The sequence below is a fragment of the Lissotriton vulgaris genome, chromosome 6, assembly GCF_964263255.1.
Source record: "Lissotriton vulgaris chromosome 6, aLisVul1.2, whole genome shotgun sequence".
In the NCBI taxonomy this organism is placed as follows: domain Eukaryota; kingdom Metazoa; phylum Chordata; class Amphibia; order Caudata; family Salamandridae; genus Lissotriton; species Lissotriton vulgaris.
The window spans coordinates 1,798,977,393-1,798,999,566 of record NC_141694.1 but is presented as its reverse complement, the minus strand read 5'-3'; the positions used below and the strand labels follow the sequence as shown (position 1 = coordinate 1,798,999,566).

General features: G+C 46.6%; 1 protein-coding gene across 1 annotated transcript in view; it reads left to right on the top strand.

Moving 5' to 3' along the window:
* The window catches only part of LOC147709519 (dynein regulatory complex protein 1-like), a 546,368-nt gene that overhangs the window by 215,906 nt on the left and 308,288 nt on the right, over positions 1-22,174 (top strand). The window contains exons 7-8 of the mRNA XM_086926016.1: positions 15,673-15,795; positions 16,021-16,160. Of these exons, the coding sequence (XP_086782142.1) occupies positions 15,673-15,795; positions 16,021-16,160 (263 nt within the window). The remainder of the gene's footprint in view (positions 1-15,672; positions 15,796-16,020; positions 16,161-22,174) is intronic.

The window sequence follows — 22,174 nt, the reverse complement described above, 5'->3', positions numbered from 1 at the left end:
CAGGGCAACAGCAAAATCTTTGGGTCTGCAATCCAGAGGCTCTGTGACCAAAAGATATAGGGGATTTGGAAGATCTGTTTTTCGGCCCTATAGTCAGACACAGCAGCAGCAGCAGCAGCAAAATCCTTTGTATAGGTCCTACAGAGGAAGACAAAGAGCTCGGCCACGTGGCGACAGGCCTCCTCCTCTTCCTCTTCTGCTAACAGCAGCAAAGCAGCCCTCGATCTGCCATTCCAGATCATGCGGGTCCAGTAGGGGGTCAGCTTACTTTTTTTCTACGGGATTGGGAATCGGTTATATCAGATTTTTGGGTTCTCAATCTCGTGGAGAATGGGTATGCTCTTCCCTTTCGGGAATTTCCCCCGAATTACCCTCCTTGCCAAGGTTTTTGCTCGGAAGACCACCTATTGCTTCTGCAGGAGGAAGTCCTGGCACTGGTGAGAAAAGGTGCGATAGAGGTGGTTCCAGAGCAGGAAAGGGGTCAGGGATGTTACTCCCGGTATTTCCTGATCCCCAAGAAGGATGGCAGACTTCGTCCAATCCTGGATCTCAGGATCTTGAACCTTTACCTGAAGCAGGAGAAGTTCAAGATGCTCACCCTTGCGCAGGTTCTTCAAGCGCTGCAGGAAGAAGACCGGATGGTGTCGATCGACTTGCAGGATGCATATTTTCACATCCTAATCCTGAAGTCGCACAGGTAGTATCTCTGTTTCTGATATATACATCTGCCGTGTGGATTCCTCACCTTGTGAATATCCCCCTTGCGTCAGAAACATTCGGAAATTCTTTTCGTAGCCTCGCGCCGACGTGGATAGGACGTCACAGAGACATGGCTCCTCTCGCGACTCCGCTGACGTCACCAACACCTATAATAGGCCCACGCTGGCGTGATGACATCAGTTCCCTTTTTTCCGCTTCGTCGACGCTAACGGTTATCGGGAATCTCTGTAGCCAACTGGTACTTTGTTGCCATTTTGTTGCAAATTTCTGCTTCTTTGTATCCTGACTCTTCGACGATGTCGTCCAAGAAGACTGGCTTCAAGCCCTGCAGGGAGTGCGGTAAAATGATGTTGATTACCGACCCGCATGAAGACTGCATCTGGTGTTTGAGTTCCGACCATGATGTGGAAGATTGTTCTTCATGTCGGAAGATGAACCCGAAGGCCCTGAGGGAAAGAGAGGCCAAACTCCTGGTTGCGAAGATGAAGGCTGGGAAGGAAAAATCGTCGAGGTCTCGTTCTCAAAGGGCGAGGTCGAAGTCGAGGTTGAGGTCTGGTTCTCGAGAGAGGTCGGCATCGGATCATGTCATGCAGGATGCATATTTTCACATCCTAATCCTGAAGTCGCTCAGGTAGTATCTCTGTTTTACAGTGGGATCGCAGCATTACCAGTTTGTGGTCCTTCCGTTTGGTCTTACTACTGCACCTCGAGTCTTCACCTAGGTGATGGCTGTGGTGGCAGCACATCTCAGAAGATAAGGTATTCCAGTATTCCCTTATCTGGAAGATTGGCTGATCAAGGCGGAATCTCCAGAGAAAGTGATCCATCATCTGCAAGACACAACTCAGTTGTTGTACAGGTTGGGTTTTTCGATAAATGTACCCAAATCTCACCTTTTGCCCTCCCAGCGCAACCTGTTCATTGGTGCAGTGCTGGATACAACTGTATGTCGGGCATTCCCTCCTCCTCAACGGATTTGCGACATACAGGAAATGATTCCTTTATTTCACAATGGAGCGGTCGTTCCAGTCTTGAAGGTCCTTCGTCTGCTCGGTCTGATGGCTTCCTGCATTCTGCTGGTCAACCATGCACGCTGGCATATGAGGGCACTCCAGTGGTGCCTCCGAAGGGAATGGTATCAACACAACGGAGATCTCAGGGAGTCGATCAGGATCTCCAGAGAAACTGCAGCGGATCTGTCTTCGTGGAGCGTGGAGGGCAATCTGTCTCAAGGAAAGCCCTTCCATCTACCTCCATCGGTGGCCACGGTGATAACGGATGCATCCACTCTAGGGTGGGGTGCTCATCTGGGGGATACGGAGATCAAGGGTCTTTGGTCTCCAGAGGAAAGGTTGCTTCACATCAACCTTGTTGTGGGTGATACGTCTAGCGCTCAAGGCCTTCCTCCCTTCCCTTCGCGGTCTGTCGGTTCAGGTCCTGACGGACAACACCACCGCGATGTGGTATGTCAACAAGCAGGGAGGAGTAGGGTCGCAGTGTCTCTGCAGAGAGGCTCTGCGTCTCTGGTCCTGGGTTCAGGATCATCAGATTTTTCTGATGGCAAATCATCTTGCCGGAGTTCTAAACGTGCGTGCAGACAGTCTCAGTCGGCAGTTCTCAGCCGACCACGAGTGGAGGCTTCATCCAGAGGTAGTTTGTCACGTCTTTCGGACGTGGGGAACTCCTTGGGTGGACCTGTTCGCCGCTCACGAGAATGCTCACTGCCTGCCATTCTGCAGTCTCCAGTTTTCAATGCAGGGAGCCTAGGGGGACGCGTTTCAGTTGAGTTGGGATTCACAACTCCTTAACGCGTTTCCTCCCATACCCTTGATTCCTCAAGTTCTGAGGAAGATTCGCCAAGACCGGGCCCAAGTCATTTTAATTGCCCCAGATTGGCCAAGAAGGGTGTGGTACTCAGATCGTCTCCACCTCTCCTCATGCCCGCCGCTCCGTCTCCCTCTCACGGCAGATCTCTCTCAGGTGGAGGGGCAGGTTCTACAACCCCATCTCCAGACCTTACACCTTCATGCCTGGAGATTGAACGGGGCAACCTGAATTCCTTTTCTCTCCCACATGATGTGGTGGATGTCATTTTTTTGGCCAATCATGACTCCACGAAGTCAGTCTCTTCATACAGATGGTCTAAATTTGTGTCTTGGTGTGGTGAGAAGTCCATTGACCCTTTGAGGGCTTGTTTAATTGACATACTTCAATTTGCTCTTTTCCTGGCTCGGCAAGGGTTTGCTGTGGCTACAGTTAAGGGTTATCTTTCGGCTTTGTCGGCTTTTCTCTGCCTGCCGGATCAGCCGTCTTTGTTTAAATCTCCTGTGGTTCTAAGGTTTTTAAAGGGCCTTACAAATAAATGTCCTCCTCCTCCCTTTATTGTGCCTCAATGGGACTTGAATCTTGTGCTTACATTTCTGATGGGTTCTCCTTTCGAACCTTTGCACAAGTGTCCCATGAGACTTTTATCTTTTAAGGCGGTCTTCCTGGTTGCAATTACCTCGGCAAGGAGGGTAAGTGAGCTTCAAGCTCTTAGTTCAAAGCCCCCATTCTCGACCATTCATGCTGAACGAATGGTTCTTAGGACCAGGGCTGCTTTTCTGCCTAAGGTGGTAACTCCTTTCCATCTAGGACAGTCCATTACCCTCCCTACCTGCAAAAAAAGGTTAAAAAAAAAGGCGTGCAAAAAACCTTAAGGATCATCTAATACACAGCCATTTCCAGAGAAAACGACAGGATGACTGGCTGAAAACCAAAGGATTCATGAAATGTCATGGCTGCAAAATGTGCCAGATAGCCAAACAAACAAAGGAAATCACGCTGGCTAACAAAAAGAAATGGCAAATCAGACAATGTATAACGTGTAAAACACCATTTACTGTATATGTAGTAGAATGCCCGTGCCCCATGCAATACGTGGGAAGTACAACTGTGGAATTAAAAAAACGTATTTTACAGCATATGAGGGCCACAATTCATAAGGACCGCTCTAATGCCATAGCCAAACATATGGAACTATCACACCAGGGTGATTGGCAAAAACTGAGATTTTATGGCATTCAGACAATAACCAAAGGTGAGCGGGGAGGTGATCGAGCGAAAAAATGGAGACAAGCTGAATCTAGATTTATTATTAACCTGAGGACTCTGCACCCGAATGGGTTGAACCAATCGGAGGAATTATATGTGCACCTGTGATAAGACATTTGAATCAGAACTTTATGCACAATGAACAGTGAAAATTATCAGTAGTAAAGCCTATTGGAAGGCATAACAAAGACTGTGATATAAGCCTATTGGAAGGCGCATGAATCAATGCAGCTAACATTTGAACCTTATTTTAAATTGTTGATTGGGTTGCACTAACATTAATAATTTTTTGTTAAACTTTCGGTAAAACTACAAGGACCAGAATCCTTGGCATGTCATGTGACAGGAAATACTTTGGGTTTTGAAAAAAATGTGTTTAAATGTTTGTGGGTGGGGCAAACCCGGTGATCGTGAACAAGGTGGAGTGACACCGAAACGCGTAGATCTTTGCGCCTGTTGCCCTTTGAAAAGAAAGAAATAAAAAGGATTGCTGTTTAAATCCAAGTTGGCTGTGCGACCCGTTGTTTTCCCTGACGGGAAAAAGTTGTGTTGAGATATATATATATATATATGTATATATATATATATATATATATATATATATATGTATATATATGTATACTACTATAATAAAGGAAGAACTTTCAGCCTTTGAGGCGGGTAAACTCGGGAACCACAGCGCCAATCCACACACCTGATACTCCGTTGGAATCGTCAGGGTGTGTAGATGGTTATAGGCTATATAAATTTAAAAATAAAACGTTATTTAAATAATTTACAGTAAAAAAAACAGTAGTCCCTCCGAAGTAGCGCCGGGCGCGACGTGCGTGCTCACGTCAGGAGCGCGGGGAGGAGCGGCGTCCAGGAGCGCGACGAGGAGCGGCGGACATGGCATGGGGGAGGAGCGGTGACGTGAGGAGCAGCGGACAGGCCAGCAGCGGTGCGAGCAGCGGACAGACTGGAGGAGCGGCGGCTGAGGTAAGGGAGCGGCGGACATGGCGCGGGGGAGGAGCGGTGACGTGAGGAGCAGCGGACAGGCTAACGGCGGTGCGAGCAGCGGACAGACTGGAGGAGCGCGGCTGAGGTAAGGGGACCCATGTCGGGGCAGGCGGGGGTCGGGGCAGGCGGGGGTCGGGGCAGGCAGGCGACGGGCCGGGCAGGGGCCCAGGTTGCTGGACAATTTCGGGGCAGGCTGGGGTCGGGGAAGCCTGTTGTTCCCGGACAAGGTCGGAACAGGCTGCTAGTATATATATATATATATATATATATATATATATTACCTACTGGCGGTCGCCAGTAGGTATATATATAGTTAGGATTTTTTCTCTATGGGACTTTTGAAAATTCTATGTCTAATAACTTTGGCGTTTGTGGACGGAATCGGCTGAAATTTTCAGGAAAATGGCACATTTTGTTTCTGAGCAGCCCCTGAAAATTTGGGGGGGTTTCGTCAAGGGGGGCCGTGAAAAAAGGGGGGGTCCCAAAACGCGTTTTTCCCATTCATTTTTCCATAGGGCGTTTGGCCTCACTTTTAGCTCGAACGGCTGAATGGATTTGTACGAAACTTGGCAAAATTGTTGGGACTGTTAGCCCGATGTGCCTTTGCTGGGTCTCAATATATGTGCTCCAGTGGACTATGAGAAATTAACGTTTTAAAAAACAGATATATCTGTGACAGCGTCCCGGGTAGCGATCCGGTTCGCGTACTTTTCGCGTTACGGAACTTTGCGAAGCGAAGCTGATTGGCTCTCCGGTGTCTGTCAACATTCTAAATAGTCCGGAACGGCCGCCATCTTGTCTCTCGGTAGGATCGAGAGACAAGAGGAGTAGAAAAACGAAGGGGGAATTTAATGAAAGGGGGCAAGGTAGACCCCTCTTGACCCCCTAGGAATGATGTTGGAGTTATTGAAGGGTCCCGTGGGGCAAATAAAAAAAAATTGATTTTTCGCGGTAGAAGCGCTTCCCGGTTCGCGAACCGGTAGCAAAACGGGAATTCGCCATTTTGTGTTTAGTTTTAATTAAATTACAAGATGGAGGAAAAACAATGTGAGAAATGGGTATAAGGGGGTACGGGAGACGTATCCTGACCCCCTATGTTTTATGAGGGTGGCTGAGGATGCTTATATATGTTGATACATGTATTCCAGCGGCTGCGCGTGAGCGGATTTTTATTTTTTTGCTGCGTGACGTCTGTTAACGTTCGATTCGAAGGAAATTAGGAAGTGTTGACCGCCATTTTGTCACTGCGAGTAAATATATTGTTAAAAATAATTGTTATAAATTAATCCGTATTGATAAACATTGTCTGCGCCATCTTGCCTTTTTTCCAATGCCACACTTTTGTCGTGCACGGCAGCCATTTTAGATGCCTTGACCAGACCCACTCTCTGCACGCCGCCGATCCTCAGCATGGCTCCCCACCCTCGCAAGCATCTCCCCCACGCACTGGTCACCCCCGCTTTCTCTCTCATGCATGGGCCATAAACCTCCCCCCATCTGCGCTGCTCTTCCCTGAGAATCACACCCTGTGCCCGCCCGACACCTCCCTTTCACCCTATTCACTACTGTACCCTCTGACACTCCTCTTCCTCTGTGTCTGATTGTCCAGGCCGGTCCCAGGCTATCACTTAGCCCTGCGGATGTAGTTTATGGCTCCAACTGTAAAGAATCACCCCTCTTCAAAGGAGTTACAGTAGATCAAGGCCCCCACCCCATGAGATCCGTCACACCACACGCGTTCATACTATCTGATAACGATCCTGTATTGTGATTGGGGAGGGGATTCTCACTGTGAGGGTGTGTGGGACCGAGCCTGAAGCGGAAGATTCCAGGGATGCCTTTTTGTACATCAAAGTTTTCACAATTATGTGTCACATTAAAAATATATAGCACTCCAACAAAGTAGTAGGATTATAACACTTTAATAACTTATAAATATATACATCGCTAAAAAAAAACATTTTAAACAAAGCAACATTGGGCTGCTGTGAGGTGGCGTCAGTAGCGGTCCTTTGTGCGAATAGGCCGAAGGCAGCACAACGCGCTGAGATCCGGACGGCACCCAGGTGATGTCCAGTAAGTTGCCGCACTGGTCTTGGCATCCTACAATGCTGCGCCGAAAAACGGCGTGGGGCACCCCGGGGGGGGGGGGCGGCGGTGCAATCGGGCCTCCACAGGGGCGCCGCCCCTTTAAGCTTTTAGTCGCCATTCAGCTGTTTACCGCCCGCTTTTGCTGCACTGTGCCGCATCCGCCATTCAGCTGTTTACCGCCCGCTCTTTCGGCTACAGCGTCTCGCCTACCATTCGGTTGAGTTGCGCCCGCTCTTGCGGCTACAGCGTCTCGCCCACCATCCAGTTGAATTCCACCCACTCTTGCGGTGCAGCGATAGGCCGCTGCCACAGGACTCTTAAAATGGCGTCCGGCTCTTCGGATTTGGGCCTGGTCCACTAAAATGGCCCTTGGACACATTTGAACTCGGACATTTGCCTGCTAGGGCTTGGGCCCCATTCTCGAAAGCGTCCCCTCAGCCTTGAAGATTCTACAAAAGTAATCGGGCCCCCGACTCCCGCAGGCTTCCGGTGGGGAGCGGCTGCCATGATTGCTTGCGGAATGGCCACGACGGAGCTACGAGATGGTGGTGCTCTCATGCTGACGCCAGCTTCAGTCTGAAACATCCAGAAACACTGTAGACTATCAATTCGATGACTTCCGGTGGAGCCCCAACGTGACCCGGTAGGGAAGAACTTGCCCTCTCCTCTTTTGACTGATGGTTCTTGTTGCCTGTCCCCTCTGTTGTCTTCTAACGGAACCTTTTTGGATTGGCAAGTGAGAAAAAAAAGGCGGGGCTTTCATCGTTTGGGAAAAAAAAATGTTTCAATCCAATGAAAAGTGTTATTTTTAGGTCATATAATCAAGCATTTCATCATTAGGAAACCAAAAGTAAAATGAACCAATGAAAAGTTTTATAAACAAGTCACATGACCTGTTATGCGGCTTTGGGCCATAAAAAGCCTACAAAATCCGTTGGCCTGTGAGGCGGCGTCAGTAGCGGACCGATGTGCGAATAGGCCGAAGGCAGCACAACGCGCCGAGATCCGGATGGCACCGAGGTGGTGTCCAGCAAGTTGCCGCACTGGTGTGGCCATCCTACAATGCTGCGCCCAAAGACGGCGTGGGGTGCCGGGGGGGGGAGGCGGCGTGAACTGGCCTCTCCCGCCTCCCCAGGTGGAGGCACCTTATCTGCAGTGCGGCGCCCCTTACCGTTTCACTCGCCGTCCAGCAGAGTTGCGCCCGCACTTGCTGCTACAGTAGGCCGAAGGCAGCACAACGCGCCGAGATCCGGATGGCACCGAGGTGGTGTCCAGCAAGTTTCACTGGTGTGGCCATCCTACAATGCTGCGCCGAAAGACGGCGTGGGGTGCCCGGGGGGGGGGGGGAAGGCGGCGCAAACGGGCCTCTCCCGCTTCCCCAGGTGGAGGCACCTCATCTGCAGGCCCGCTCTTGCGGCACAGTGCCTCACCCGCCATCCAGCTGAGTTGCGTTCGCTCTTGCGGTACAGCGACTTGCCCGCCATCCAGCTGAGTTTCGCCCACTCTAGCGGTACAGTGACTCACCCACCATCCAGCTGAATTGCGGCCACTCTTGAGGTACAGCGTCTTGCCCGCCATCCAGCTGAGTTTCGCCCGCTCTTGCGGTACAGTGACTCACCCGCCATCCAGCTGAATTGCGGCCACTCTTGCGGTGCAGCGATAGCCGGCTGCAACAGGACTCTCAAAATGGTGGCCAGCTCTTTGGATTTGGGCCTGGTCCACTAAAATGGCCCTGGGACACCTTGGAACTCGGACGCTTGCCTGCTAGGGCATGGGCCCCATTCACGAAAGCGTCCCCTCTTTTGACTGATTGTTCTTGTTGCCTATCTCTTCTGTTGTCATTTAACGGAACCTTTTTGGACTGCCGAAAGGGGTTCTGGTCCGACCGCTGGTTGGTGGAGACATTTTGACTATATCCTGGACCTGCCCGGCCTCGCCCAAAATGGCGCCGGTATAAATGGGACTCGTAACTCCTTGTTGTGTACTGGTTGTCCAACCTTGATATCACGAGATACGTATGCAGTTTTGAAGCACATGGCGGGCGGGGACGAGTACTGATTGAACATTTGGACATCCCTATTGATATTAAGTTCTGATGTATTATTGATTACTGTACTATTGAAAGTTCGAATTAACGTCACCCATGGTACTTGCCCGCAAATGTATATCTAGATAATTTTATTGTAACTGGCTGTGTCGTACTTTAATTATAAAATGTACGTCCACCGATTTCGCAACTGTTAGACACCTTAGTTCTTGCAACCTAATGGGTCGCCCGTTACGTTCTTCTACAGTGTAAATGTCCCCTCATCATATACGATTCCAGTTTGCTCCGTGGCCGGCCCACGTGGTTATAGGCCCGTATTTGTATACTGACATTTTCACAATAAAGGTTTTTAAAACAAAACATGGTAGTAGTACCTAGATTGGTAAGGTTTTGAATAATAGCCACTGTTTTCGAATCAGTAAAAGGCAAGTGAAATAAAGCAGCCCGATTACATGACGGTTAAAAGGTATAATACGCAGGAACGCAGTAAGGATAAATGGTCAAGGGCTGTTGTGTTTTCCACTCCTGCAACATAAAGTGATCGATAAGAATCCGATATTCATGCCTATCAGCGACTAAGACAGCAGGCAGAGCCTCTTTTGTTCAACGGCTCCCTCATGGGACGAAGAAACGCCCTTTTTCTCAAAATAGGAATATTTTACTTGCAGGACAGTTGTAAATTTCCCGGGAAAATACATTAGCCTGGAACATTGTTAGTGATAAACTGTGAATGCATCTGGGTCCTTTACTTTACAAGTCAGAGTGAGAAAAAAAAAAGGTGGGGCTTTCATCATTTGGGGAAAAAAAATGTTCGAAAGCAAAGTGTTATTTTTAGGTCATATGACCAAGCCTTTCATCATTAGAATAACAAAAGTAAAATGAACCAATGAAAAGTTTTATTAACAAGTCACATGACCTGTTATGCTTACGTTACGCGCTGCGCGCCGCGCTCTGGATCGTTTCCGGGAAGCTGCGCCTCGCGCACCGGAGCACTTCCGGGTGCGCTAACGCGGCGCATCATATGACGCATTACGCGACAACGCAGGTCCAGAATATAGTCAAAATGTCTCCACCAACCAGCTGTCGGAATACAACCCCTTTCAGCAGTCCAAAAAGTTCTGTTAAATGACAAGAGAAGGGACAGGCAACAAGAACCATCAGTCAAAGAGGGGAGGGCAAGTTCTTCTCTACCGGGTCATGTTGGGCTCCACCGGAACTGATCGAATTGGTAGTCTACAGTGTTTCTGGATGTTTCAGACTGAAGCTGGCGTCAGCATGAGAGCACCACCATCTCGTGGCTACGTCGTGGCCATTCCGCGAGCAATCATGGCAGTCGCTCCCCACCGGAAATGTACGGGAGTCAGGGGTCCCGGTGACTGTTGTAGAATCTTCAAGGCTGAGGGGACTCTTTTGGGAATGGCATTGGGAGTGACATTGATCCACATTCAGTCCATCACTTGTTGTTTTTGCAATTGCCGCCCTAAGTGCGCTGGGGATGCCCAGACATGGGTCCCAGGCACTCCACACCACTTGGAGTCAAGCTAGCCGGGCTGATGAGAGGTGTTACCTCGAAACCGGTCCGGTCCTCGGATGCTTGATTCCGTTCTGGGAAGGACATGGCTTTTGTAGTTCGGACTGGACTGTTCCCATGGGGCAACAGGGTCAGAGCAGATTTGCATATTGCCATTGTCTAACCCAGGGTGGTGTGGAGTGCAAAAAAACGATGGATTTGGGCCCAGATCTTTTGACTGGGGGAGTGTGTGACATTGATCCGCATTCAGTCCATCACTTGTTGTTTTTGCAATTGCCGCCCTAAGTGCGCTGGGGATGCCCAGACGTGGGTCCCAGGCACTCCACACCACTTGGAGTCAAGCTAGCCAGGCTGTTGAGAGGTGTTACCTCGAAACCGGTCCGGTCCTCGGATGCTTGATTCCGTTCTGGGAAGGACATGGCTTTTGTAGTTCGGACTGGACTGTTCCCATGGGGCAACAGGGTCAGAGCTGATTTGCATATTGCCATTGTCTAACCCAGGGTGGTGTGGAGTGCAAAAAAACGATGGATTTGGGCCCAGATCTTTTGACTGGGGGAGTGTGTGACATTGATCCACATTCAGTCCATCACTTGTTGTTTTTGCAATTGCCGCCCTCAGTGCGCTGGGGATGCCCAGACGTGGGTCCCAGGCACTCCACACCACTTGGAGTCAAGCTAGCCAGGCTGATAAGAGGTGTTACCTCGAAACCGGTCCGGTCCTCGGATGCTTGATTCCGTTCTGGGAAGGACATGGCTTTTGTAGTTCGGACTGGACTGTTCCCATGGGGCAACAGGGTCAGAGCTGATTTGCATATTGCCATTGTCTAACCCAGGGTGGTGTGGAGTGCAAAAAAACGATGGATTTGGGCCCAGATCTTTTGACTGGGGGCGTGTGTGACATTGATCCACATTCAGTCCATCACTTGTTGTTTTTGCAATTGCCGCCCTAAGTGCGCTGGGGATGCCCAGACGTGGGTCCCAGGCACTCCACACCACTGGGAGTCAAGCTAGCCGGGCTGATGAGAGGTGTTACCTCGAAACCGGTCCGGTCCTCGGATGCTTGATTCCGTTCTGGGAAGGACATGGCTTTTGTAGTTCGGACTGGACTGTTCTCATGGGGCAACAGGGTCAGAGCTGATTTGCATATTGCCATTGTCTAACCCAGGGTGGTGTGGAGTGCAAAGAAACGATGGATTTGGGCCCAGATCTTTTGACTGGGGGAGTGTGTGACATTGATCCACATTCAGTCCATCACTTGTTGTTTTTGTCTTCTGGGAATGGGGCCCATGCCCTAGCAGTCAAGCGTCAGAGTTGCACGGTTGCCCAGAGCCATCTTTGCAGGCCAGGCCCAAGTCTGTGGAGCCGACCGCCATTTCGTGAGCTCCGTAGCAACCGCCTGTCACTGTACCGCAAGATTGGGTGCAATTCCGTTGGATGGCGGGTGAGACGTTGTAATAGCAATAGCAAGAGCAGGCGCAATTCAGCTGGCCGAGCGAGGCACCGTGTCGCAAGAGCGGGCGCAAGTCAGCTGGTCAAGTGAAGCGCTGGGGTGTAGCTGAGAAACTTCCACCTGGGGAGGTGGGGGAGGCTCGTTTGCGCCGCCTCTCCCTTCTACTGCACCCCACGCCGTCTCCTGGCGCAGGTATATGTGATGGTCGGACCAGGGCACCGCAGGACGTGTCTTCAGGTCAAACGGATTGTGGGACAAGGTGTGGAGCAGGCGCAATTATCTCGGGGGCCTCCGTCAAGTGGTTCAGGGAGGCACCGCATCACATTGTTTTCCAATGCAGTCAGGTCCACAAACAGCCCCCATTTACTTTGAGAATAGTGAAGCTGCAGCAGGTGCAAATAAGCTTCAGACAGTGTTACAAGCGCTGCTCGGAACCCTTAACTATGGCACCCAACATCCAGGACTTATGTCATTTGTGCAAGGCAGTGACATCGAAGCATCTCAGGGGCCAAGCAACATACCATATCCAGAGTCCATCCCACAACCTCTGCCTTCCTTCTTACCTAGTTATTGTTCTTTCACTCCCACTCCAGGCTTTTAGTCTGTGGATGGAAAACCATGAACCTACACTCACCTATGAAAATCTTACTATTGATGGTTTATTTTGAGCCCAAAATACAAAGGCTTGTTTGGATCGATGTTGCAGCAGGCTGCCATGTAAATAGTTATTTAATAAAACGTTTTACCCTGTTACTTTGCTGGTGTGTTATATATAATTATAATATTTGCATAGTGTTTGTCGTTATTTTGGGTGGGGTGGGCGGCGGAGCCGAGCTGTCTTGCAGCCATCATGGTGTCGAGCTCAGTTCCTCTCACTAGTTTCGTATTTGTCATGAGGGGATGTTCATAATGTTTCTATTTTAGCGAGGTCAAAAAGAGATCCCATTAGTGGCCTACTGATTTTTCTTGATTCCTTTTGTTTTTTTAACGATTTTTCACTATCTGCAAAGACTAAACAGAGTATTGCGACTCTGTACTTGTTTGTAAATAGAGAATGAACCAAAGAGAACCAATTCCAAAACAATAAATGCTAGGATAACAATCAATCAAATGGAGAGGGAAGCAGGCACGACGGATTGCAACGGGGGCAAAGGCCTGTGTTACCTACCCTTCACTATCTGCAAAGAGAGAATACTCCTAAAAGAAAAGAGGAGGGGGGGGGGCAGCGTTCAAAGCACATCAGCGTGCATAAATACGAAAATGTTTTTACCTACCATGTACTTGACATTTTACAGCTTTTGATATTTGCTATTAAAAAAACCATTGAAATTCACTGAAAAAACCATAGGTTATAGACCATATATAGTTAGGAATTAGCATTTACAAAACCTTGAAAATTCACTGAAAAAACCATAGGTTATAGACCATATATAGTTAGGGATTAGCATTTACAAAACCTTAATTTACTCGCACTAAACCATTGAAATTCGCATATATAGTTAGTTGCACTAACTATATATCGCGCACCCGCAATCCACTGCTGATGATGTCACATATTACATCATTCATGACATGGTCAGTGACATCACTGATGACATCTCAAATGACATCACTGATGACATCACTGATGACAACACCCAGTGACTGTATGTTTCTGTAAAGTTAAAATATGTCTTACATATTGAAGAATGAGTGGATGTATAAGTGTCTGGATGAAGGATTTAGTAGGTGCATGACTGACTGTATGAGTGAGTGATTTAATGTGTCTCACTGAGTGCATGGGTTAGTGACTAAACTGTCTTAATTTGTGCATCATTATGTCTGTTGTTCTGTAAACTGCTGTATGTGTTGATCAGTAGCTATATGAGTAACTATATGGGTTATTAATTGGTTGCCCAAGTATTTGTATGGGAGACTGAGTGTGTGTGTGGGTGGCTGGAAGGTGTGTGACTCTGTGCATAGATGTGTGAGTAGTTGATTCACTATATGTATGGGTTCAAAAGTGCATGTGGAAACAGCAGTATGGGCGGTTGACTGTCTGCATGAGTGTATTGGTGAGTGAATGGATTTCTCAGTGCTACATGTCAAAGTAAGTACATATGTAAAACACAGTACATGTGAGAGTTGACATATATAAATAACTGTGCATAAGAGCCAGTGAATGTGTGAGTGGCTGTATGGATCATTGTGAACATGTATCAGGGATTGTATAAGAGAGTAAATATGTGTTAGTATATGTTTGAATAAGTAAGGTGTGTATAACTGTATAGTTGAGAAAATGGAGGTGTGATTGATTTTTGCATGACTGACTAGGTGTGTGCTGTATGTGTTGATCAGTAGCTATATGAGTAACTATATGGGTTATTGATTGGTTGCCCAAGTATTTGTATGGGAGACTGAGTGTGTGTGTGGGTGGCTGGAAGGTGTGTGACTCTGTGCATAGATGTGTGAGTAGTTGATTCACTATATGTATGGGTTCAAAAGTGCATGTGGAAACAGCAGTATGGGCTGTTGACTGTCTGCATGAGTGTATTGGTGAGTGAATGGATTTCTCAGTGCTACATGTCAAAGTAAGTACATATGTAAAACACAGTACATGTGAGAGTTGACATATATAAATAACTGTGCATAAGAGCCAGTGAATGTGTGAGTGGCTGTATGGATCATTGTGAACATGTATCAGGGATTGTATAAGAGAGTAAATATGTGTTAGTATATGTTTGAATAAGTAAGGTGTGTATAACTGTATAGTTGAGAAAATGGAGGTGTGATTGATTTTTGCATGACTGACTAGGTGTGTGAGTAACTCCATGGATAAGTGACAGTCTGTGAGTGTCTGTTTACACTGATTGTATCTAAGGTTATATTAGAGTCTGAAGATGTTCATTGTATTATCACATAAATGATATCATCAGTGATGTGATCAGTAATGTCATTTGAGATGTCATTAGTGATGTCATCAGTGATGTCATTTGAGATGTCATCAGTGATGTCATCAGTGATGTCACTGACCATGTCATGAATGATGTAATATGTGACATCATCAGCAGTGGATTGCGGGTGCGCGATATATAGTTAGTGCAACTAACTATATATGCGAATTTCAATGGTTTTGTGCGAGTAAATTAAGGTTTTGTAAATGCTAATCCCTAACTATATATGGTCTATAACCTATGGTTTTTTCAGTGAATATATATATATATATATATATATATATATATATATATATATATATATATATATATATATATATATATTTGTTTTTATATACTGTGTTCTCATGCTTTAATTTCACACTGTGTGTTATCTTGAATATTTTGTGCTATGTACATTGTGTATGTATATATCTACTGTCATTGGTCCGTCCGGGTGCCTCGAAGGCACGGAAAAAAGTGAGGAATTGTTGTCATCACGCCGACGTAGGCCTAATAAGGAGTCAGTGACATCAGTCGGAGTCGCGGGTGATGCTGTGCTCCTATGACGTCGTCCACCCCGGCGTGCTGCAAAATAATTTTCTGAACGTTGCTGACACAGGGGTGAGGAATCCACAGGCAGATACTGTATCCACCAGAAAAAGCGTTACCGAAGGTAAGTAACTTGTTCTTTACCTTTACTAGTGTGCTGTCTAATGCATTATATTCTATCTGAATACAACTTTTTTCCTGTCGACTACAATACAATCTGTCACATGTTGTACATTTATAAACATTGCTGTAAGTCTTTTGCTTGCCTGTTTTCCCAGCTCGAGTATCTGTTGACCCGCATGAGGAAAGTGGAGGAGTATGAACAGCAGATGAGGGAACTGCTAGAGCAGGATGCTGAAGAGTACAGCATCATCAAGATTAAACTGGAGACTGATGTGCAGGTCTGTTACAAGCTTGATTTCAGGGTTGTTATTTGGCTGTAGATTACTTCTCAAGTTTACGGGTTGTTGAATATCTTTGCTTTAGGGTGACATTATGTTAACCCTGGGGGAGTCTTTTTGAATGAACTGCTTTAGGTTGAATTCAGTGCTTATTACATTTGATGCTATATAGGAACAGAAACCTCGTACTAACATTGCACACTAACCAATGGTTTTTGATAACAGATACTTGAGCAACAACTGCAGCAAATGAAAGCAACCTACCAACTCAACGAGGAGAAGCTGGAGTACAATTTCCAGGTGCTCAAGAAACGAGATGATGAAAATATAGTCACCAAATCTCTGCAAAAGAGGAAGATTACTAGGTAATAATACTACCTTCCCCTGTCTTCTCTTGAATGAAGATACAGTGCTCTTCATTTGTATGAGCATCAACTGTGGGAAATACTCACCCTGTCTTCGAGACTCCCACCCATGCCTCAGAGGGCCAGTTTTAAATGCACTTGCAAAGTCTCTACTTGAATATCCCTGGACATGGGCACTCTTGAGCCGACCATCTGTTTGATATTTCCTTTTAGTTTAGTTGTTACATAGCAGTCTTCTTCATTCTCAGGAACTCAACTTTACTTGGAGTTTCTAGGATTTTTAAATGTCAAAGTAGAAACTCTAAAGCTGTCCATTCACCATCATTGGATACTTCTTCTTATTCGCTGATATCATGTTATTAATCTTCAGCACTTTAATAAAATAGCAGTGTTATAATAATTACATTCAGTACAGCAGCTGTTATCCCCATTTGTGGGTCTTTAGTTTTTTAAGTCAATGAGATGTCTAGACCTTAAGCCAAGTTGCAGTGCCCATCTTAAGGTTCTTATTGTATATCATGTGATAGGGCGTCCTTGAGCACAACTGAAATCTTAAATAGCTTATAGATTATTCACAAAATAAAAATAGAATCACTGATATGGCAATTGTATGAATCTATTGACTGCCTTCTCAACACATTCCACAGGACTGCTGCTTCAGCCAACCCGTTAATACCAAGACTCTGAAAACAGGCTCAGCATATTTATCTTCTGTCATCGTGCCTACGATCACGGAGCTGATAAACATCTCGCTCTCTCAAGGCTCGGTCCCCCCCAGCTGGAAGAGTGCAGTAGTCAAGGCACTCCTAAAAAAACCTTCTCTGGACCCTGCCGACATGGCGAACTACCGGCCAATCTCACTCCTCCCTTGCATCAGCAAAATGGCCGAGAAACTGGTCAATGGGCAACTGTCACAGTTTCTAGAATCAAATAACCTCCTGCTGCAGTCCCAAACCGGGTTCCGCCCGGGCCATGGCACAGATACCGCCCTTCTTGCCGTCATCGAGGAGGCAAGGTGCATTCTGGATTCAGGAGGGTCAGTGGCAGTGATCCTCCTGGATCTCAGCGCAGCCTTTGACACAGTTAACCATCGTGTCCTTCTCCATAGGCTGGCCGCGGCAGGGCTCGCAGGTTCGGCGCTCACATGGATAGAATCCTTCCTTTCAGGGCGCTCGTTCCAGGTATGGGATGGCAACTCCCACTCTGCCTCCCTCCCCCTCACGAGCGGTGTCCCCCAGGGGTCATCACTAAGCCCCACTTTATTTAATGCATACATGGCCCCTCTCGAAGATGTAGTCGCCCCCTTCGGGATCAAGATAGTGAGCTACGCGGACGACACGCAACTGGTCGTCTCACTCTCACATCTGGACAACCACCCTGACAATCTGCTGAACTGCCTTAAGGAAATTCACAACTGGATGTGCGAGTCATTGCTCAAACTAAACGGGTCAAAGACAGAAGTTATGCTTTTGGGCAAGCAATGGACCACCATCCCCCCATCGGTCTGGCCAGACGTGTTCGGGGAAATTCCCACCCCGAAACAAGAAATTAAGACCCTAGGAGTCTGGCTAGAACCCGAGCTGTCGCTGAAAACTCAAGCAGCCAAAACAGCAGGCACCTGCTTTGGTCTCATGCGCTCCATCCGCAGGATCCTCCCACTACTTCCGCCCCTATCTAGGAAACTCCTGGTCCAAGGTCTGATCCTTGCGCGGCTGGACTACAGCAACATGGTATATCTGGGAGCTCCTGAAGCCACCATGGCTAAACTCCAGCGTACGCAGAACGCAGCCGCCCGGCTCCTTATGAACCTCCCTTCCATAGTATCAGCCAAACCAGCGATCAAGGCCCTCCACTGGCTTCCAATACGTCAAAGGGTCGAATTCAAGGCCCTATGCACTGCACACAAACTGCTCAACGGTCTTGGCCCTGCTATTCTGAGAGACCTGGTCACTCCATACAAGGCCCCCAGGTCCCTTCGCTCGGATAACGAGCGTCTGGCCAACGTCCCCAGATACAGGAAGGCACGCACCGGCGGCTGACGCTTTTCTGTTAAAGCATCCTCTGGATGGAACTCACTTCCCCGCCCCCTGCGGCTGGAACCCAGTCATCTCACTTTCAGGAAAAAACTGAAAACTCTGCTGTTCCCAAAATAAAGTTCCCTTTTCCCTCTGGTCTACACAAATGTTACAGCGCGGGGATGCCTCCGGGTCACCAGGCGCTCTACAAATCGCTAAATAAATAAATAAAGAAGCTTCTCCCTCCTCTGGGAAAACATTTATATCCCTGCCTATCTGGGTAGAGAAAGAGCTACTAACAATCTTCTCATTCTTCTAAGAGTAGTAGAAAAATGGCTGATCTGGGTAAAGGAATACAAAAGTGAAAGTTGATGCCACCTGCATTGATGAAGATATTGTAAATATTCACATCTCAACTCTCTTATGGACTCTTCCTGAGCTTAAACGTTAAAAATCCTCTATGATCTTCTTGATAAAATCTTTTAAGAACTCATTGCTGCAACACCCATTTACTATCATTTCATCAACAAAAAGCCCTTCTTCTTTCACAAGGCTGGTGTCTTTAATTATCTCTGCATCATCGAACACTAAACTGTCTAACAACATCCTCATCCAGGAACTTGATGATGACTAGACCTTACTACAGCACATCTTTTGAAACATACCTTCAGCAGTCAATTAATTCCTTATCGGTGATGGAAGTGACAACAAATATTACAGTTTCAGTAGCTTGCAGCCTTTTTGCTGTTGATGATCTTCCTGATATAAATTAGAAGATGAAGAACATGTTTAGGAAGAAAACAGTGAAGAAGCCTATAATGAGTGGGTATGTGAAAATTTGATGCAATTGAGAGAATCAAAAGGACAAAGTGTCAGGCCTTTTTATCCGTTCATGGTACAGTGAGTGGGTACTGGATGTTCATAAGTAAGTAAGTGATTTTTTTCCAGCATCGAATCTTGCATAGATTCACATGCTTGAATATTCTCAGTAGTCAGACTAGACACCTTTGATACTTTAGCCAAACTTTGGCCACTGAGGTGGACTGACAGAGGCCCCCTCTCCTCCCTTGAGGCTCTAACTGCTATATTTGTGTGAAGAACCCTCTAGAGCCCAGCTCTAATACAATGTTTTCTCTTCAAAACTACTATTTAGACTAAGGCATAGTGCAATTTAGCATCATTATCTTGTTTGACATACCCTACAGCAAGCTCTTTTTATGAAATGTGCTGAATGATGCGATAGGCACATCTACATGAAAGACAAGCAATCTATCTTTATAACATTGCTACATCAGGACCACAATCGAAAGAAATGCAATATTTTTGTCACATTTCCATAAAGGACACTGAGAGATTGTGGCAGAAGGCTGGCCTTACCTTGATAAGGGAAGACATAGAGCACCGGTGGAAAATTTGGATTTGAAACCAATAGCAACACCAGAAGGTCTCAGATCTCAACCAAATAGTGATTACTTACTCCTAGTCACCTGATCAATCAAGTGTGAGAAAGTGCCCTCTTTCTTGCATGGTGTGCCCCCACTTTTCCCTGAATTGCTGATGTGCTTTGACTGAGTGTGCCCTGGGCTCCGTCCAATCAGGTACCCAGGGCCTGTGTTTCTTTCCTAAAACTGCATTGAAGCCTAAACCCAATTGGCATCTCTGGCCACAGGTAAGCCCCAGGTAAATGGTACCACAGGTACCCAGGTCCCTGTAACCAGAGAAGGCACCTAAAGGCTGCAGCACTTATTGTGCCACCCTTAGAGGCCCTTTACCCTGACACACACACACTGCCTTTGCAGGCAGCGTGTCTTTGTGCAGAACAAAGTGAAGAGTCGACATGGCACCCATCCCTGTGTGCCGTGCCCACAAACCACTGCCCTGGCATCCATCAGTCACCCCTCTAGCTGGGTGTCCTATGCCAGTGGTGAGCATACAGGTGCATGAGCCCTGTACCCCTACAGTACCCAGGTCCATTCATGAGCACTGTAAGTGCAGTGCTTTCATTTAAGAGTATATGGTGCTGGGAGATTGTCATCACAAACTCCACAGCACCATAATGGCTGCACTGAAGACTAAGAAGTTTGGTATCAAACTTCCAGCACATTAAACCCACACTGATGCCAGTGAGGGATTCAATGTAAAATGCATGACAGAGGGCATCTTAGAGATGCCACCTGAAACTCGACCAACAAAGAAAAGTGACAGAAGAACTAATTCAAAGACTCCAGTCAAAAAACAAAAAAGATAATTTTGTGAGATCTGTTGACGATTAAAGTAGTAGGCTACTCATCTTCAAGCTGGGGGGGGTCCCTCCTAGGGAGTCCTTAACCGATCCCAGGGGGAGGGGGCACCAGGCTCGGGTCAAAAGAAACATCATGCTGATAGCAGTGCTTTGTTTTAAGCTGAAAACAAATGATCAACAGCCAGCAACTCTGTAATGGGCCATTTTTAAAAAGTTTCACATAACTCTAATGTTTAAATAAGTCTAGACATACTTAAACATTGCAAATTGAATATAATAATTCTGAAAAATTATGAGGGGGGCCCCAATGATTTTTTTATACTTAAAAAGTTTGAGGACCACTGATCAAAAGTGTCATTGGCAGACCAGGTATTGAAAAGGAAGTTAACCTGAGAGACAGCAGAAATTGGTAGGACAGAAGGACTATGGATAAAACGGCATAGAAGAAGGAACAATAATCGTTGGAGCAGAAACCCTCTTCGCTGATGGAAGATATTTTCAAGAAGAAATTATCAAAGAAGCCTCACCAACTTCATTGATGAGGGAAGAACAGCCGAAACTACTAATGACAGATCAAAAGACCTTAATTTTTTCCAGACTAGCATCCACCATCGTGGGCGGATGCCTTATAGTCGACTGTGGTAAAGAATATTTTTTAAACTCTAAACACATCGCCAACTCCGACTGAATTACCCATTAAAACCTTGGTAATCTGACCAATGAATGTTCCCCGGCAACCTCTAAAATGACTGTTGCAGTAACCAGCGGTAAATAGAGGTGAAGATGAAGGCCACGACAAGGAAAACAACAAAGAACAAGTGAGAGCATTTCTATTCTCAGGAGATGAATATGAATAAGATCAATAGGCTACTAACCCAGGCTAGTTTCATAATGACGTTTTGCTTCAGCATGAAGCACCACCTGTTTACAGAATTAATTATGTGTGTTATTCAAGATTTCCAGCTACTGTTAGTTAGTTATGTATCATGAAGGCAAACGCCGCCTCCACCATTTACTTTAATTGTGCAAATGCCAGGGGATTTACTAACATCATTCCAGCAAGTGATTTCAACTTTATTGGCTCATCACCCACTGCAAATTCCAACCAGCGACCATTACGTCTAAAGATGCTGTGAACATTCTTTCACCAGTTTCAACCACACCTGCTACTTCGGAAGCACCTAAGCATTTACAAACCATACCGCTATCAAGACAACCACAGCAACATTCTTTTACGGACGAGAAAGATGATGATGATGGTTATAGTTCTACCATATGTGCCAGTTACATTGATGAGAACGATGATGATGATGGAGACCTGCATGGCAGAAATAATAAAGACGGTCATGCCTCCCAAATGCTGCACATGGGTAAGTTATTGGATTGGGGTTCCTTTGTGGTAGCAGAAGATCCAAGTCCAGAGCCTACACCAGAGGATTGCCTGACTGATGATATAGGCCGATATCATACCTTAGTAAAGCAAGCTTAAAACAAATTCAACATACAGCTCTGAGGAAACCATGCTTTCTTTTTTACTTTAAAGAAAATCTAGGAAGATGCTATAAGCAATCCATGTTTTGGATCATATGTGGAGGAGGGTCTTCCACAAATGAGGAACAGTAGTAAGCATTTTATAGCTAAGGAGGAACTATAAAGTGCTGCAATCATCGCCAGCATGATTGCTAAATCAGACGAAGAGGGATTCAGTGACTTCTACTGTGGTGCAAGACACCAAGGAGATCCTTATGTACCCTGCA